Source organism: Lipophrys pholis (genome assembly GCF_963383615.2).
Source record: "Lipophrys pholis genome assembly, chromosome: 16".
NCBI lineage: Eukaryota > Metazoa > Chordata > Actinopteri > Blenniiformes > Blenniidae > Lipophrys > Lipophrys pholis.
The window spans coordinates 19198110-19218129 of record NC_137634.1 but is presented as its reverse complement, the minus strand read 5'-3'; the positions used below and the strand labels follow the sequence as shown (position 1 = coordinate 19218129).

At 39.1% G+C, this 20020-nt stretch overlaps 2 protein-coding genes across 2 annotated transcripts in view; one reads left to right on the top strand and one right to left on the bottom strand.

The window, feature by feature from the left end:
* LOC308121373 (glucocorticoid receptor-like) overlaps positions 1-6191 on the top strand; it is a 60254-nt gene extending 54063 nt beyond the window's left edge. Inside the window, exons 8-10 of the mRNA XM_080482571.1 lie at positions 410-540; positions 4163-4320; positions 4585-6191. Coding sequence (XP_080338697.1) covers positions 410-540; positions 4163-4320; positions 4585-4737 — 442 coding nt within the window. The 3' untranslated portion in view covers positions 4738-6191. The remainder of the gene's footprint in view (positions 1-409; positions 541-4162; positions 4321-4584) is intronic.
* A 6655-nt stretch (positions 6192-12846) lies between these two features.
* Positions 12847-20020, bottom strand: part of LOC308121372 (rho GTPase-activating protein 26-like) — a 77863-nt gene continuing 70689 nt past the window's right edge. The window contains exons 21-24 of the mRNA XM_080482570.1: positions 17862-17897; positions 17649-17759; positions 16491-16582; positions 12847-14550 (exon numbers count right to left, since the gene is read on the bottom strand). Of these exons, the coding sequence (XP_080338696.1) occupies positions 14462-14550; positions 16491-16582; positions 17649-17759; positions 17862-17897 (328 nt within the window). The 3' untranslated portion in view covers positions 12847-14461. The remainder of the gene's footprint in view (positions 14551-16490; positions 16583-17648; positions 17760-17861; positions 17898-20020) is intronic.

Here is a 20020-nt window from a genome sequence, read left to right as displayed (position 1 = left end):
TAGATATGCAAGGTGAAGGAGTTGTTGCTATTGGCGCAGTGGTTGGTCAGAAAAGAATCGACATCTCTAAGCTCAAGGGTGCGAGTCTGGAAAATGCACCGTATTGATTTTCGAGGTAAAAAAGTGATGTGGGCTGCTGCTGCATGTTAGTGGAAGTGAGGTGTGAAAATTCATCGCCACTGATTTCACATTCCTGTGAAACTCCTGCAGGGTTGAAGTGTACCCCCTGCTGGGGCCATTTTTTTGAGAATAGAATAACAGGATGAGTGAAAGAATGAAAGAGTAATCTGTATGTTTCTCCAACCTCTGTTTCCTCCACTCCTCTCTCCACCTCTGCTACGTCTGTGTCTCGTTTCCACCGCCCCTTCTCTCTCTCTTTCTCTCTCTCTCTCTCTCTCCCCTCTCCCAGAGAGCGCATGAAGTTGCCCTTCATGAACGACCAGTGTGAGCAGATGCTGAAGATCTGCAATGAGTTTGTTAGACTGCAGGTGTCCTATGATGAGTACCTGTGCATGAAGGTGCTGTTACTGCTCAGTACAGGTAATATATCACATTTCACTCTAGCCACATCACATTCTTTTTTGTGGGAGGGGGACAAAAAATAAAATAAAAAAAGAAGTCCAAATCGTGTTTCCATTGTATCAACCCTATTTTACAGTCAAGGTCTTTTCATTGCACTGCAATTTGTCACAGCAGTAGATTGTGTGGAATAGGCACAAACTGCATCATAAATGCAAATTGGGTTGCTAAGGAAAACCAGAAAGCTGTAAATGAACAAATACGTATCTGACTCATTTCTCCAAATCACGGAGGCCAACTGAGCATCTGAGAAAGGGGTAACAGTACAGAGGAAGTATGTTGGTGGCTCCTTTTTTTTAATCCTTTCCGCAGTTTTCTGCACAGCAACTCAACATGCAAGAGCTTGTTTCCTCCACATTCATATTTTGAGGACTTTAATCTGTGTGCTCAGGGCCAAACATTTGAACATTGCATGTTCTGACAGGTGACTAGTTTATGTTTGTGTGTAATCCTGCATGAGAATGCGAGGAAGTGCCTCTTAAAGAGTAAACAAAAAGCAACACTTCCCATATTTTTCAAAATCACAACTATGACAGAAAACAATAAACATGCGTGCAACATGAGTCATCATAGGTGTGTTTGTTTTCAGAGCCTTGATGAGGCTTGTCAGAAACCACAATGGTAATCTGCTACTTGCAGTTCTGAATGGGAAAAAAAACCCTGTACTGTTCTGTACATTTACAATATTTAAAATTGTAAATGTCTTTTTTAATAGATCCAATGTTAGTAATCGACACCAACCAATGCTCGTCTTGGTGGGGTTTTTTTTGTTTGTTTTTGTTTGTTTTATTTACATTAACCCAGGGATGTCAAACACATCTCAATAAATTTCAGGTTGATTATATCAGATTGTGGTAATAAATTTAATAAAAAGTAGAATTGTTAATTTAATATCTCCAATTCGAAAATGTACTTTTTCCCTGTGGTACAGTGTTATGTAATGTTGCTAGTTCCTCCCATCTGAGATTAAATTGGACTGTGTTTGGCCCCTGAACTGAAATGACTCTACCACCTGCATTACACCACGACTCACTGTGTTTTATTGAATGGTGCCTTTTTAAAGTTCCGATTAAGTGTTGTGGAAGTGATTCCTTCCAAGAATTCCCACTGAAATTTAACAGCCAGGAAAATGAGACGTTTCTCCTCACGCGGGGCAACTCAGCACAACTTCAAACTCCATAAACCAGGTTATGCTAGTCCAATGAAAGTATGGAACAGAAACACGTTTTCAGCCAGGAGGGACCATAATAAAACTAGTTAAAATGTGACCTTTTGTAAAAAAAAAAAAAAACAATACAAAAAAAAACAAAAAAAACTGCACACTTGGAGCACTTATGAAAGCTTTCCTGAAAAGTCGCCACCATGAGAATGTACAGTCTGTTCTGTTGTTACTGGTTCAAAGGAGCTGCACAGGTACTTAATCACAGGAGACCGCTCTTCCTTATCCCCTTCTGCACTCATGGAGAGGTCAATTAGGAGCAAAATTAAGATTTCTTCGTTGTTTTTTTAATCTCTGAGGACATACTATAGGTTGCTGCTGTGTTTTGCGATGTAATCGCAGCAAATTCAAGATACACAAATAGGAGTTCATTGTGGAGAACTTTATTATAACTTCATTTTCCACCTTCCTTTATTACAGTTTTGCTGAATGAAAATTGTGTTCTGCGACTGACTAGTGATGTAAAAATAAATTTGCTGCAAGACTTTTAGAGAAAGAAGTTACTCTAGATAAGAAACATGTTCATGTACATCCACTTATCACCACTTAATAAGCCCCCCCATCAACATCAACTGCATTTCCTGGCCACTTTTATTTATTTATTTATTTATTTTTTAAATCAATCTGATAAGATTCATTCTCATTGAGAGATCAGATTGTACCATTTACATGAACACTGGATGAAGGAATACTGTGACCATAGCCATTGGTGACATGACCCCACATCCAATGTCACTTGGTGATGGTGGGAAGCAATCCAATGCACCGTTTACATGGACTCTGATCAGCGCATAAAACTAGGATACATGACGTTTTCTAATCTGATTGTAATTTTCTCTCCGAGAGGATAAAAGTGTTTACTTGATTTTTAATCAGATTGGCTTTTAATCAGATCACTTATGGTCAATCTAACTGCAGATAGTAGAAGATAAAAATGCTGAGTCAAGCTTTTCCTAGCTTAAGTAGCTCTTTCTTTGCTGAAGAAAACAATTCAAAGCGAATGAACAGGAAAGGATGCACTTGAGAGGAAAATTACATTTCCACACTGAACACAAGTTGCATTTTTGTACCGAGGAGCTATTACCATGTGTCCTCCTTAGGGATGGAAATAGTATCAGGTCAGGACAACTTTGGTCTTTGCTGGCTTCAATCTTTTTTTTTTATCCATGAGTGAAAAGTAAAGTAAGTTTCTCAGTTTCCTAAGTGAAAATTATATAAATGAAGGTCATACATTAAATAATGTGTAGTGGAGAGCAGTAAAACCTGCCTGTTTTTATTATTTTGGGTGGAAAAAAACACGGTCTTATACTTTGATAAACAAAGTACAGAGTCCAGATCATACGTACCTTCCAATGTCTCCCATTTATCTGATTATGTTAACCAGACAGCGTTTCACTCCAGTTACACCCTTCGCATAATCGCTGCTTGAGACTGCCCCGGGCTCCGTGCCAGACGCCAGATTGACTTTGTCATGATCGCACCTGCATATTGCTGTTTTTCATTTGGTTGCATTTATTTATCTTTTCAGCACCAACCAGCACTGTGAAAGTCATTTTCGTGAAGTGCGTCCAAACATTTACTGCTCCTCTTGCCTCAAAACCACACTACTTAGGATACGCATTGCACAGTGGCTATCAATGCTACTTTTTATTGTATTTTCCACCGCCCGCAGCCTCCTGCATATAAGGTGGACGCATGCTTCTGTATATGTTTATCCAGTGTCTCCTTGGGGGCCCTTGTCGGTGTCCCACACAGTACATTTTTTAATTAAGTTTCAGTGCCCTGTGCTTTTTTTTTTGTGTGTGTTTTTTGCAGCAGAGAACAGGATACAGAACAGACAGAGAGAAACAGCCAAATGACTGATGGATTTTCAGTTTGAGGCAGAAGTTTGAATGTGCATAACCAGTTGTTCACATTACACGCTGTCCAGATGGCAGGGAAGATATAGGTACACGTCTCTCAGTGAGAATTACATTGTTACTTTCGGAGGTAATCGGAACACTTTCCCCTCAGTGGTGGTTAACTAAAGATGAATAAATATAGATTGCTTCCCTTCGTGCCAGTTGGTATTGTCAGCAGCAGAGATATGGTGGGTTTACAGACACGATCAAAATTCTGATTCTCTTGCCTTGAGAATAAACATTTAGCATCCAACCATTCATCCAACATCCATTTGATCGCTTCTTTGTGAGCAATCAGCTTGTTCATTGTGTTAGTATAGTCAGAACAAGCTTTCTAATAGTACTATTCAACAAACTGTGGGCCACATATAAATTTTAAGCATGTTTTAGCTCGTAAACGTCCACACTGATGAATTCCTTTTGTGTTTTTCTTTTCTTTTCTTTTTTTTCTTGTTGTGTGTAGTACCTAAAGATGGCCTGAAGAGCCAGGCGGTTTTTGACGAGATCAGAATGACGTACATTAAGGAGCTGGGCAAAGCCATTGTCAAGAGAGAAGAAAATGCCAGTCAGAACTGGCAGCGATTCTACCAGCTAACGAAGCTACTGGACTCCATGCAAGAGGTAAAGTAAATACACACACCCGCAAAGTACACATCTACTTTTCTATGGAGGACTTTTCATCGGTTATCGTTCCAATTGGAAAGCAGGCGTGATGGTTCTGTTCAAAAGGTACCGAGACTTCCCCACATCATTACGCACCATTAGTGCATTCAAATGTTCCATTTGAATAAGTTGTGAGCACCCTCCACTCCTGCCTCTCTCCTTCCAGTGAGAAATAGCCTTTGACTAATCCCCCCCGTCTATGTGCTTGTTCCTCTCGTGCAGATGGTGGAGGGTCTTCTCCAGATCTGTTTCTACACCTTTGTGAATAAAACCCTCAGCGTGGAATTCCCAGAGATGCTGGCAGAGATCATCACCAACCAGATACCAAAATTCAAAGACGGGAGTGTTAAACCTCTGCTGTTTCATCAGAAATGACTGCCTTAAACTGTGAATCAATGCCTTAAATCCTGCCCTGCCCGTGTACCTCTCCAGGACCGTCAGCATTTGCTTATCCTGCCTCCCTCGAGCCACTTTGACTCCGTTTTCTTTATTTTTATTTTTTTTCCCCCCTGGGCCTCCTCTAGGAATTCTGCCGCACCTCCTCAGGCTTCAGCCATTCAGCCTAATCTTGGAGCACAATACCTTTGGCCTCAAGCCACCTATTCCAGTTTTAGGTTTGCAAAACTACAGTAAGACACAATACTGCAGACTTCTTCTTGGCCGACCAGGAAGAGTCTGGCCTCTGAATGTCTCTTGTGCAGGATGCATTATGGGCAATCTTATCTATTTCGCCTCCTCCTCACAACACAGTCCTCAGATTTCTAATGTTTTCCCACGATGTCCATCTGCCACTTTACTCGCTCCTGCCTCCACATTTGTTCTGCAGTTTTCAGTGAAAAGCCAACACCTACAAACCTCTTTTCCCCGACCACGACGCCGCACCCGATCTACTTTCCAATGTACCAGGATTAGCAGTTCCAGCTGAGTGATCCCCTGCTCACCTGCCCAGCTGTGTGTGTGTGTGTGTGTGTGTGTGTGTGTGTGTGTGTGTGTGTGTGTGTGTGTGTGTGTGTGTGTGTGTGTGTGTGTGTGTGTGTGTGTGTGTGTGTGTGTGTGTGTGTGTGTGTGTGTGTGTGTGTGTGTGTGTGTGTGTGTGTGTGTGTGTGTGTGTGTGTGTGTGTGTGTGTGTGTGTGTGTGTGTGTGTGTGTGTGTGTGTGTGTGTGTGTGTGTGTGTGTGTGTCCCAGCCTCACTGCACAGAGAATGTCGTTGGGTTCTTCTAAGGACTGTCGACAGTGAAGGAGGAAAAATACAAAAACAGCAGGAACAAATTGGAAATGTACTTTATTTGTTGCTCTGGATCTCAAGGACAAATGAGGATGAACCATTTTGAGCTTTTCATTCATCTATCCTCTCAAATATTATTTCCTTCAGATTCATACCCCTGACCAATAGCAGAAAAACAAAACACAGATTTATTTTCCATTTGTGTTTCGCGGACGGATGCAGAATTCACGTGCAAAGTATAAGCAGACGCATTCATTCAGCCAAATGTTTACACAGGATATATCTGAGGGAAAATCAGTGCCTTTTAGTTTTCAAGCTCCTTATGACCCTCCTTTCTAAACTATGGTTTTCTGCAGAAGTCTGACATCCTTTTTTTTTTTTTGGCATATTTTGTCTGTTTTTGCTTTTTCTGGCAATTTCTGATTTCTTTTCAAGCAGCCATTCTGATGTTTTTAATGTGGGAAGCCCTTTCTTTCCACTCTGATCTACAGATGTGCATGTAAGGAAGACGGCCAATGGTACAAATCAGAAAACATGAATGCAGTGGAAATTTCTTCGACCATTTTAAATTCCCAGTCATGAAATGTAGGACAACTGTGTATTAAAAAAACAACAACACATTTTGTGTGTTTCTCTCTCCTACCCAAGTGAAGTACATTTATTTGCAGCACGTCCCAAGCAGTATTCAGTTGTAAAAAGTGACAGATTATATCATGAACAATTGAATGCACAACTTGGAGAAGCTGCAACTGAATGGACATCACTCGAATAAAGACAAATCCAATGTTCTCTAAAATGTTAAGGTGAATGTGAGGATTAAATAAGATAAGTAATCTGTTAATAGGATTCATGAGACTTTATAAATTCTACCAGTTCATTTCAAATGGAGCTTTTCTATTACTAATCTGTCATGGTGGTGTAACGGATCGCAGTTGAACTGATGGTTCAACTTTCCCTCGTGTTTTGCTGTTTGTGGGTTTTTGTCCGTGCTGTGACATCTTCAAGTAGGGAAGGGAAATACTGATCATGATGAGGGTCTTAAAACTTTTATCTTTTCTGCCAGAGGGAAAAATTATAATGGGCTAATTGGCAACACAAGGGAATTGGAGCAGATTTAATGCAAAGACTTCACTAAATAGATGTAAAATAACCATATAGAATCAAAATGTGGTATTTTGATTATTTATACCTTAAATTGCAGAAGTACTTGCCATTGTTATTTGGAATAAACTTGGATATTTGACCTTGTTCCAAGCACCACTATTTGTGGAAGCTGCCCATGTCTATATTAAAGCTTCTGAAATTGTGGTGCAAAGTATCGTAAAAACATCCAGGAAGGACGACTGTGTGAATAAAATGACCAAAAGTTCACAAGTTACAATTTAGTAACTAAACAAAGAACTTCCTATTGGTTTTCAAACAAAAAAAAATCCAAAATTCAAGTTTTTCACTCACTGGTCAGCTGGGGTTAAACTCAGTCTTGTTTTATTGTCAATGCACGAAGCCATTTAGTCCAAACCGGGAGTTTTTTTGTGATCCGTTACACCTCCAGTGAATTTTGTTGGGAAACCAGATCAATGTAAGAGGGCTGGATGTCTGTATGTTAAAAAAAACAGTGACTCAAGCCAGGATGACCCGTCTTCTCATTACCTGCATCATACTGAGATTGTAGCCCAGTAACTGGTTTTATAAAGGAGTTTTATTGAAGCTCTGCTTGGTTTTAACTTGCGTAGCCACATTCCCGTTTCCCTCCTTGGAAAATGCATCAATGCCAAACATGAAATAGAACAATGTTTGGAGGATTGGGATCAAACAGGAGTAAGGGGATTTAGAATTTCTGAGGCTTTTTGAAGAAGGTACTTTGAGTGCAGCAGGTATAGTGAGTATTTGGAGGTGTAGCTGATCTAAATCCTTCACACCGTTGCTATCGACGTAGTATTCCTGATAGGAACCCCTTAAGCATAAATGAATCTATGAAAGTATTTTTTTTTACATATATTTTAGATGACATATACCCTTTAACTTTATCCAAATGTAATTGCACAAACAGGAAGGCGGACTAAAGAAATATATTGAGCATATACATATTTGTTTTATATGAGAAATGTGAAATGACAGATACCCATATTTGATAAAAGTCTGTTCTCGGCACCTAATTTTACCTCTGAAGCTCAAACATTTCTCAGAGGAAGCTGCAATCCAGTCCAAATGATTTGTGAATCAAAGCTCAGGCTATATAAGTGATAACATCACTTGGATGTGTTCCACTAGTGCCAAATGTAATAGGGACATTATACTTTTTTTTTTTTTCCTGGAGATGTGAAAAAAAAAATACTTATTCAAGTTGTGATCTCACATTATGTGGTTGTTGTAACTTTGCTTCAGGATGCTCATTTATGAGTAATCTTCAGTGTCACACCTACACCAGCTTAAACGTATTGATTGTTATCATACAAAGTGATGTATGATCTTGGTTTATTTTTTTTTTGTTTTAGTTTTCTTTTGGAGATCCACAGAAAGTAGTATTTTTTTTTTGATTTTTTTTGAAATTGCAAAGTAAGCTGTAATTTCTGCTAATGTCACCCCAGTGATGGTCAGCTTTTGGTACATTTGTATTCTGAAAACATGCTCATACCAGCTTATGTGACGGCCAAAGCGTGAGAGTGCAGATGTACGTTGGCCACTGCTGGAAGTTTGAAGTGTAAACATGAAGCCCACACACCCCCATCACGCAAGAAACACAGCTCGCCTCTCCTCTTGTTCCTCCTCGGGCCTCTTTTGCCTAAAATATCCACTGTATAGGTTTTCAGCTGTGTGCTCTGAATAGTACTCATCCCTCCGCCACACATAATACTGAATGCCAGTTAACAGGCCAGGTAGTAGGTTGCCATAGAGACCGGTCATTTGTGTGTTACTTACAGCTAACAGCACAGCGGGCTCTGGATGCATACGAACCTCTATTCAATCAGAGCCACGTTTTTCTCCCCCCCCCCCCCATCTTTTTTAGACCAACCCTTTAGCTAAAGGTTTGTCACGGCAGGGTTGTTTCATGTGCAGTGGAATCTTTCAGCTCCATCCGCTAACTCGGTCTTGTGGCCTTGTGCTGTAAAGAACATGGGCTTATTGCTGCTCACGTCACTGTGTGTTGATTATTCTGGGGATTTAAAAAAAAAAAAAAAAAGGACTAAGCTGTCCTTATTTGTTTGGGTAACTTTGCATACATTATTCCCAGCTTTAACGTGTAGATATAACCATATCATTTCTAAGTGGCTATAGGTGTATATAGCAAAGCTGACATATCCAGTGCAATGTAAAGAGTGTCTATTATGAAAAAAAATATTTTTACATCGACATACCCTCTATACTCTTATCCATCTTTTAACTTTCAGCAACACGTTTGACTAAAGGCCTTGTGAAAGGGAGACAGAGAGCCATAGAAATAAGACTTCAAATCAGGAAATACATCAACCCTTAACAACTATCAGAGCTTTTGGAAATTGATCTATTGTAGAAAATTAAAAATAAAAAAGACAATATTTTCTGTGATTTTGGATACATCAGCTTGATTGTCTTTGATATGACTAATTTTACTCAATCATTTTTGTACATTGAACGAGTCAAGAAAGTAAATATTTTTCTGTTTGTTGGTTTGTGTTTGATAAAGGTAGGCGTGTTGAATACATTTAGAAAGTGTAAAACATGTTTGTCTTGTGAAGTAAATGTAAATTCTACAAGTCAATGGAAAAGTCTACATGAAAAGCTCACTGTGTTTTTAAAGAAATGAGGAAACGACGGAGGGAACGATGGCTCATGAGAAGGACTGGAGGAGATTTTTTTAATTTTTTTTTCCTTTTGCATTTGTATGTGAGTGACCAAAGCAGAGGAGGGAAAAAAACAAACAGAAGTATTCAAGCAGTTACATTTTGAGTAGCACTTACTATCCAACTTCTACTACTTCTTGTTTTATTTCCAAATGTCTTTTGTAAAGGTATAGGCTTTGGATCCCATGTATATTGCTGTGAGGATTGACTGGTCACTTTAAGATAGAAAACTAAAAATGAAAAAAAAAAAAAAAAAAGCTGAATCTCCATGTGAAAGTAAATTTTACCAGAGCCTGATGGAATTGCACTACCCTCATATTGGTTGATATAGTCTATTTTGTATAAAATACATGCAAATATTATCTTTAAAGATTAAGGACAGATCATGTTCCACTGGTATATATGGCTATGGCTTTCACTGAAGTCCGTTTTGTTCGTATTTCAGTTATGTAAATGTAATCCAATGTAAAACAAAACGACAAAAAACCCCAATAAAACAGTCAAAAAATCTAAAATATTTGTTTAAAAAAAATACAATAGTTTGTATTACTTCTGTATTACACCTTCTGTAGTCAGTGTCGATATTTTCACCTATTTGATTAAATGTTGAATTAAGTTATCTGTGTTGTTCTTTGACATTCGGTTTGGCATCGTGTTGGATGATGTTTTTGTCTGGTTGAAAGTGAAAATTCTGAAGAACTGATTGCTCTTTAGTTCAAACATCTTACACAATAAAGGTTCCTGTTTTTCAACACTCAGCTGCAGTGGGTTTTATTGTTTCTCTCGGATGAGACTCATTGAAAATGGAAAAGCGAGAAATGGGTTTTTTTTTTTTTTGCAATAATGCACTGAAGTGCAAAATTGATTTCTTTTTTGAGACAAAATACATGAGACATAAGATAATTACCCTGTTGCGTACACTGTAGAAGTGATTCGACTCGTCGTGGAGGCTGGAAGAAGGAGTAAACAAGTGGAAATGGTTCACAAATAAACTCTCCAACGTCTCTTGAACTTGTATAATATCTCATTTAAATCAGATTTTTGGTTATATTGTGTATAGATGAGCAGTCTGCAATCTGTAGCTCTACATTTACTTTAAGGCTTTCACAAACAATAGTGTTGCACAAGAAACACTTTCTCAAAAAAAAAAAAAAAAAAAGTGCAACTCTAATGCAATTGTAGTATTTCTTCAACTACAATTTGCCCCTGCCCGGGGGGGCAAACAAAATATATTTGTTTTATATAATGAATCTTTTCCTTGATAGACTGTCCAATCACAGACCAGATGTGTGGCATGTGTAACATAAGCTTTTTTTAAAGAAAAACACTAATGTTGAAGAACTTCAAGATATTGAAAGTCGATCACATCATTGAAAAGGAGGCTGAAGTTCTTCTGTTATGTTGAAATTTGGTGTGTACAGACCTGTTTCCTCTTTTTAAAGGGCTCTTGTGCAAGCAAAATTCACTTTCTAACAGTATTAATATGTGTCCTCATACACCCCAGAAGTGAAGAAAATCTGTCATCTTTCTCCTTGGTTTATTTCAATTTTTAAAAAGTGTGTGCTCCAACCAGCCAATCAGAAATCAAACCCCATATTGTGTCATTGGGGCTTTAGCCAATCCCGATCAAGGTAGGCCCTCCCTTTGACCTCCCACAATTAGGCAGCTCTGCTCTGGCACATGGCGCCACGAGAAGAAGTACTTCCTCCTCTTCCCAAGATGGGCATGTGTGGGCGGAGACAGTCCAGCTCACACAGACACAGCAGATTCTGAGTGCAGCTCATATCATCCAATATTCAAATGGCCGGAAATCAAGGAAAAGCTGGATCTGGGGCAAGAAACTTTTAATACAATGTTCTTGGACCAACGAGACCCATGTGAAAGTGTCGAAAAGCTGCATAATATGACCCTTTAAGCTGCTTCTATTATCTTTTTCTGGTAAGACTGCTTATTATTATTTATTTTTTTTCTTAATTTGATCAGTTTTGTTTGTGTATGTTTTTACGGTTTATTCATTATTTTTAGAGTCCACTAAAAGCAAAAAATAAACACACTAATAAAATGTCTGCAGCTCCTCAATGTAGTTCCATAAACTTAAGCTGCATTAGCATTGTTTTGCAGGGGTGGGTAATCCTGGTCCTCGAGGGCTGCAGACCTGCGCGGTTTCAATGTGCCCTCACTCCAATACAGGCAATGACTGGCTTTCTGCAGAGCGTCATCATGATACATTCAATAAATTCAGGTGTGTTGGAGCAGGGAAGCATTAAAAACATGCAGGAATGGCTCTCTTTGGGTGTCAAGCTCATTTTACTTCGGGGGACACATACCTAAAGCCTGGTTTCAGCTGGAGTGGTAAAACAGTGCCACAATAACCTTTAAAGTTACTCTACCAGAAAAAAATAAATCTTCCCATAAAAGGTATAATTTCTGCACAGAGAATAAACCAATACACGGAAAAATGGACCATTACCACTCATTTTCACAAATTTCCAACCCACAGTTCCTCAAATCGATCGCACCGAAGTCGATATGTTTACAAACAAACTGGAATGTGTAGCCGTCCAACTGTGTTTTTGTTTCCTAACTGACGTCTTCTTTGGAAAGCTGTCGCATGGGTTTCAGGGATATCAAGGTTGGTGGAAGCTCAAGCGAAAATAGCAACATTTGACCGATTCAGCCCGAAAAAAAAAAGCCAAAATAAGTTTTCAAGCCATGAGAACAATCTTGTTGTGAAATAGTTTTTCCAGTCCGAATCGAGATTGAGTGCACAAACGGGATCTTGCCTCTGGAAACTTTGGGTGTTTCCGTGACTGCAAGATGTCAACAAACACGGGGATGTTCTGTGAAATTCAAATGCGTGTAATTACACATTTCCTTCACAAAGGCACTGAGGCGTAGATATTACATGTACATAAATATTAGATTTTTTCCCCATGTGGATTCTAGTAGAGTAACTTTAAATTTAAACTTTTAACAATTTTTTATTGTTCTGGCACAGACTATGCTTTTAAAAAGTCTATATTTTTTCCAAATCTGAACAATTGCTACCAAAAAATTGCTTTAACCTCAAAATAAGACCAATTTTAATGATGCAAAATACAGTGAAATGTGCAAAAACACATCTATACCTGTGCTGTAACTTTGCTAGCGATGAGGTAGTTGTCTTTCATGGACATCACAGACGTATCAGGTGTGTTGTGTCCGCTACTCTTAAAGTTCAATGCAATCTTTACAATGTGCTTTATGGGTTTGTGTGACTGAAGCCTCTTACATGATGGTTTTGGTCGACAGGCCTTATGTTTGACACCTCTTTCATAAAAGGAACATCCCCTCGTACTTTATAATTTTTCATTTTCAATCTATTTCTTCAACAATCTTCAACTTAGCAAATGAATCAGAAAGAAAGAATCTCAAAGCTGTTTTTCTTTTTTTTTTTTAATTTGTCTTTAATTTTGCACAATTTTTCACCAAAACACCTGAAAGAGTATTTAAGGCTGTAGATCACTTTTAAATGATACAAAAAAAAAAAAAAATCTCAGCAATAAAGAAAAGAAAAAAAGAATTAAGTTAGTACACTAAAAAATACAAAATATAAAATTTCATACTTAAAAAAAAAATTATACTTTATCAAATGTGTATTTTATTTACAGAATCAATAAATCACCATTCAGGATTTTTTTTTTTTTCTTGAAGAAAGTCTCATAAATAAGAAGTTTAGATATGAACAAAGTAGTCTCATTTCACATTTCTTCAAACTCTCCCATTACATTTTTTGTTGGAACAAGAACATGTTTCAGGAATCCAACAGAAGTTTCATTTCAGGAAAAAAAAAGAAAAAAAAAAGAAAATGTGTTTGTCAATGAACGCTGAAGGATGAAGACATGCAGCAGGCCCTCGGCAGCAGATTAACATTCACGCACTAACACTTCTTCAATTTCTCAAAAACACATGACAAATCACTTGAGAGTAAAAACCATCGCCGACTAAATGTAGATGACCATCATCTTCAAATATTTAGAAGTAAAAACGGCACCATCTTCGAAATCCTGCATAAAAGGGTGGCAGCTGTGTGTCACAATTTAAAGTATGATTAAAGCGTCAACAACAATGACACTGCTTTAATTTGGTTAAAACATATAAGATAACACCCACAATGTGCTAAAATGCAAACATGACTCAGCACTTCATCCAGTTCTCACTCTAAACTGCTAATTTGCGAGAAAATCATTGGAAAATTTCCCACATTTTGAGAAAGTGTGAATTATGAACATGAAGGAACCCAAATCTGACCCTCTTTTGAACTGTTTTCGAGGAATGTGCTGATCTGCCCTGGAGGAGGGTGTGTGTGTGTGTGTGTGTGTGTGTGTGTGTGTGTGTGTGTGTGTGTGTGTGTGTGTGTGTGTGTGTGTGTGTGTGTGTGTGTGTGTGTGTGTGTCTCTCTCAAGTTCAGTCTTGTTCTGGGGAACAGCTCAAAAAACACATTTATATCCAAACAGCCAAACCAAATAGTTTCAATCAGCTTCGAAAAGTTTCCCAACCTTCAGCAATCAATCAAACAATAAGGAGGTTTGAAGTGAGAAAGCATTACACAACAGGAAAATCAAACCTCTCACAGCTCAAAAGCATCAACTCACTTATACATAACTATCTCTCTACCCTCCTCCGTCTATCCTTTTTAAGTCTCACACAATTACACACACATTCCAAGTTCATTGCTATATCATCTTCCCCGGGACTTTGGAAGGGATCCACACTGATCCAATAACAGCTGGTCTCAGCTTCTTCTTCTTCTTTTTTTTTTTTTTCCCTCTTTCTAGTGCAATTCCGGGGTCCCAGGTCCCACAATGCTTCTTTCCTGCGTTTTTCCACATCCATTCGACATGGTTCTGCTTGGTCCAGTTTCAGTTCCCAGTCTCAGTCAAGAACTGGGCCAGTCCGATATAATGTAAGATTCATTTGAGTGTTGTGCAGTCAGGTCAATTTTGTTTTTTCCAGTCTGGGTTGGTCTACAGTTCAGAATCTTCTGTTCCAGTCCTCCATGTCGGCGCTTGACTATAAAAACTCCACATAGTTCTCTGGTATCAGTCCTGTCCGGCCGTCTAAAGTTCCCTCCAACCAGCCAGGCTCCCTGGAAGTATGAACTACAGAGACAGAATTAAACAGAGTGTTGAGATATTTCAAAATACCAGGTGGAAAAAAAAGGAAATCCTAAATACAAGAGAGTATGGACATTGCTGACATCTCAGAGCAATCGCTGCTGATAAGGGTCTGAGTCTGAACAGGAAATATAAAACTCTGAATGTGTCGGTTTATTTTCTATTTTTAACAACAGCTGATCGTGAGAACGAGTCAATACCTGCAATGATGTTTTTTTGGGGGGGTAAAGAACCAAACAGCTAATCGATCACAGCCACACAGTCATGTGGTAAAAACAAACAAGTACATCCCATTGAAACCTTGATTATATAGCATTAAAAAACCATCATGGAATCACATTTAAAAGTGTACTGAATTACAGACGTCATATTAAATTGTCACATTTTATTATACAAACACTTGTTCTAATTATTTACAATTCAATATTCATGATGTTTAATACCGACAATGCAATCACACCTTTTTTGTTACGTACCTGTGAGATAAAAGCAGGTTGAAGCCGATACAAAACTGCACGTATAAATTTGTATTAATGCTTATTTGTAAGTTTGTTCCATGCAATTGTAATGTGTGAGTTAAACATTCATTAAACAGGCCCAAAACTGCAGACCACGGAACAGAAAGGTCACACCAACGTGAGAAAGCAAGTATACGTTTAAATCTGTGCAACACTTTGGGAAACAAGTAAAGCACGCTGTATGTTATTCTGGGCTCGTATGCCCACGGCTGCTGAAAAGCAGAATGAGGTTACAGCGTATGAACCCCGTGGGGAGAGCTGGAGCGCTTCATCACTGGCTAACCATGGGCGGCGTGGTGCTGAGAGACCACTTTGAGGGATTACATGTCTCCCAGGTCACATTTTGACCCAACGGGCTCAGATGACACCTCTCTGCATTACATAACCATCAAAAAGTCTTTTTGCTGCTCGCTCTATTTAGAGTTCGGGGACAGTGTGTCAACTGGCAATACCAAGTGACCAGTACTGAGTATTTCCTTGCAAGTGTGCGTGCAGTGAGTTGGGTTTTCTGCGCGGACACATCCCAGTAGCTCCTCCGGTCGGCCGCTTAGTCAGTGTGAGAACAAGTGAAGCAGCAGCAGCTGCCAAAGCAGCTTAATCATTAAATTTGTGTAAAATCTTGTCTTCATCAGAAGAGTCGAGGGGAGAGAAGTGTCATTTGAAAAGTCAACTGTGACGAAGCCCAGATTAAATTGAAAAACCTGAGACTCTCTGCTGTTATTTGTGATGGAGAAGAAGGAGATTAAGAACAAAAACTAACATTATATCCTCTCCTCACATTTTGCATGCTTGTGCAGGGCCCTATTCCACATACGTCTGTGTTTCCATCCCAAACAAAGCAAAACACATCTTGACACCGAGAGATATTAAGATCTGGGTTGACTGCTGAAGTTGTGCATCTGTTTCGGCCTTGCCGGTTTGCCAGCACTCCAACACTTTCTGTCAAGAGACTGGCAAACAGACATCGGTGGCCCTTTTAATGCCAGCTGCTTGATTAGAAAAAGAAAGGAAAAAAACAATCACTGCATCGCACCTTTGGATTGAGTCTCCTCGCAGTCAACCACACATCTTCTCAGCACAAAAATCAAGTGCACATTTTCATTTGTTCCACATTCAGATTCACTGATGAATGGAAAAACTTAAGGGGAAAGAAAAAAAAAAAAAAAAAATATATATATATTTGTTTCATACAAATTGACGAGTAAAAAGAAAAAGCGGAGGCTTTTCAGATATGATTCTATATAATCGGCTACATGTAAAAATGATTTTCAAGTCCAGGACCAAGGCCACTTGAAGTCCAGCAAGTTCCCAAGGCTGACTTTTTGTTTTGACAGCAAACAGTTTCTATACACCAGCCCACATTCTTTCCCCTTCCCTTTCTGCTGGCAGAGCCGCAGCCTGACTCACCGTTTTCAAAGATGGTCCCGGCGATGAAGGACAGCTCAGAGTCATGCTCTGCCTTGCAGGCGTACAGCGCCAGAGCCTTTCTGCCGGCGATACTGAAATAAAAACAGGGTTAAGAGTGAAATTGCAGGTTCTGAGCTGCACTGGGGAGTAAAAAAAATAAAAAATAAAAAATAAAAAAAAACTTAATTTAGACATAAAGCTACACAAACCGCAGAAAGGTCATTTTTCCATATGAGCTGTTTTATAACAGTTTTATTACACTTTATATTGGACACTGTCTTCCGTGGGCCAAACATATACAATGTCATCTTATTAAAATCTACTGGATTCATTTTAATTTCAAGTTATATTGGTGGTAATTAAATTGTTTCCCTTTTCCAGTGTTTTTTTTCCCATGTATCCCTGGAGCTTGTATTGATTCTGCCGTCAAGTCTTTAAACTGCCATGAGGTTAGCAGCTGAAGGAAATGCTGTCATTTTGAGGGTGCAAAGCCCTGGCAAAGAGGGTCAGCTGTTAGCAGCTCCTGTGTTCACCACCACTTGAAATAAGAAGCACTGAGATAAGGTGACAGACATTATATGTCTGCAAGGGTTCAGCTGTGTAAATTGAAAAGCTTATACATGACTGCTACCTGACCTGTGGATAAAAAAAAAGAAATAGTTGAGATTGCATCTTGGGTCCGAAAGGCTTCATCGATCGGTCTTTTCATGGAGAAGATCAGAGGTCGTATCCACTACAAGTTAGCTCCTTTAACTTTGTGCACGTGTAAGTATCTTTAATGTCGGGAGGATCCATAAGCCTTTGAGTTGTGGAGCATTTTCCCTTGACATATCCTCCATGAGGTCAAATAACTGATGACAATCAATAAATAATGCATTTTTGAAGAGCTGCTCAAATGGACAAAAGCATATTATAGCAGCTTTTATACAATTGACTGAGCCGCACTTGAATGCCTTTATGAGACTCCCCAACACCAACACGAGTGGAACTTATCGTATGGAAGATATAGAGTTCGGGCTGTTTTTCCTTTCCTCTCTTCTTATAGCGCTTTGTCATCCACAGTAAAACACATTTATAGCTTTGGGTTTTACAGTCGGCTTTTACTTCACTGCGATAAGTGACAAGCAATAAATCCGTCGACCAACAATGCGGACGAACCTGACAGGGGAGGAGTCACTGGAGGCGGAAGACGCTGGCTGTGGACTCGAAGGGGCTGAGAACATTGGCCAGGATGGTGAGCGCGGAGACGTGGGACTGGGAGATGTCGCACTAGTGGGACACGATCACGCAGATTATTAGCACATGTTGGCAGCTTTATTCAATCGATTAAATCGCAAACCCTCGCGTGACATTAGGCTGCGCCGTTCTTACCTGGTCGGTATGCTACCTCGACTCTTCGGGTTTAGCCTGGAAAGAGAAGGAAATAATAAAGAAGATGAGGTGTTTGATACGTATATGTGAGTATTAAACTGCATGTCTATTTTTAATTGTACCTCAAAATACGGTTCTCTCAGTCTTTTGTTACTGGGGTTTGCTTTTATTAGCACTCAGTACACAATGAGCTAATTATAAGTCAGCACAGGAGACCAAACAAAACAGCAAGAACAAATTCCAAAACATGCAGCTGTAAGGAAGGAGGAGCTGACTCTGTAATTGCTCTCATTGGGTTCTGTGAGTGGCCTGATGAGAGGCAGCACTGACTAAAGTATGTTCTGGCCACGTTCCACCTTGAAAAAAAAACAAACTAAAGAAGGATTTTGGGGATTTCACTGGTTCTCATGCTTGATCAAAGTACAAAGTGATTGTTTGGTTTTGTGGTGCACTGACAGTGGGGACGGGCAACAGAGGTTCATATTTATCTATTAAAACAATTAAAAAAAGAAATCATTTTGAAAAAGTAGTGATGCAATCTGATTCCAAACAGTGAGTCGGCACAACGGCTGTGCAGATCGCCTCTTTTTCTGAGAGCCATGTGCTATCATCAAGCCAAATTCAGACGTCTCTAAAGCCGAAACGCCCACTGGCTTCGCACTCACGGTGCAGCGCTGACACAACCTAAAGGGGCTGTTCGGCATCGTCCCCGACGGCACGGATTTCCGGCTCCGAGAACCGTTTTTCTTTTAAAAGCCATAGCTTCTTCATAATTCCCTCATTTAAACTAAACCAATACTCAGAAAGCCTTAAAAGGCTGAGCTATCAGAGCGAGATGTCACTTCGTGTTCGTAGATGCAGGCACTTCGGTGTTAATAATAACCTCTATTGGCAGAAAATTAAACACTAATTTTTCATTCGAGGAGGTTCGTGTGAGGGCTTTAATGCTCGTGTTCCGAACAGGAAAAAAAACATTTATCACCAGTGTCGTAAGTCTTTTTTCTTCTCTCCACACACAGATTCATGATGTGATATAAAAAAGACTTAGCTGCTCAGTTTTTTTTTGTAATCAAAAAACCCACTTTACTGGGGGATAATTTGTTGAGGAAATCGTTCCTGGGAGCCAGGGGGTAGCCATATAAACATATCACTCTGTGTCTTACTTACATATAAATGTGTACATTTCAATGTTTCTTAAATATTCCAATAAGACATTAAACATGTAAAATTATATTTAGCTGGTTTGAGGCGAGAGTGCACAACCATATATCCATATTTGTTGTTCATTGTTTTACTAATAAACAATAATTATAGCAAATTATAGCTATTTGCTACTGAAATAGTTGCAACACAGTAAGTCAGTTAATCTTTCTTGCAACAGGATGACTTGTCAGGAAGCCCCCTCCCCCCCCCCCCAGCCGTACACAACATGAACTGATTCATAGCACATCCAATTTTATATACCATAGACCTTCATCTTATGATGCTGTGCAATGTGGTTACCATGACAACTGGGATGTGTTTTAAGGTGATATTTGGGAACACATGGATGATTCACTTCAACACTGATTTTAAAACAACATAAGACAAAGTCATAAATGCCTCTTCTTCTTTTTTTTCTTTTAGACATGCTGCCAGATAGCACAGGTTTTCTTCTAATCAAATTCAAATGAAAAAAGATTACAAGAAGTTGAGATGGCCTTTAGAGACATGCTCATTTTTGGCAAGTGAGTTTATCAGGACTTCCTCATTACACAATGTTTTAAATGGAAATTATGTCAAAACATGAATTGATATCCTCTTAGATCAAAATGTGTTTTATGATCCACAGGGTCGATAATGGACATATTCAAAAACAAGTTCACTCAAGCATGTGCATGGAATTTATTACTGTAGGTCTATTTTATTTCCAATCTGACTGCAGTATTGATCTCTCCGACCCATTTCCATTGATTCATTGAGCACAGTTCAATCAATAGACCTCCATTCATCTGATTAGTCTTTTAATTTCTTTCTGTCCTCTTGAGTCCCCCGAGAACTCAATCTCCACCCCGATCACAGAAAACCGCTGTGACGTAAAGCAAGTCAAAATGTTCTGAACCATATTGTCCTCCTCAGAATTCACATCTGAGGAGGCACACGGAGGATCCTTGAAGGCC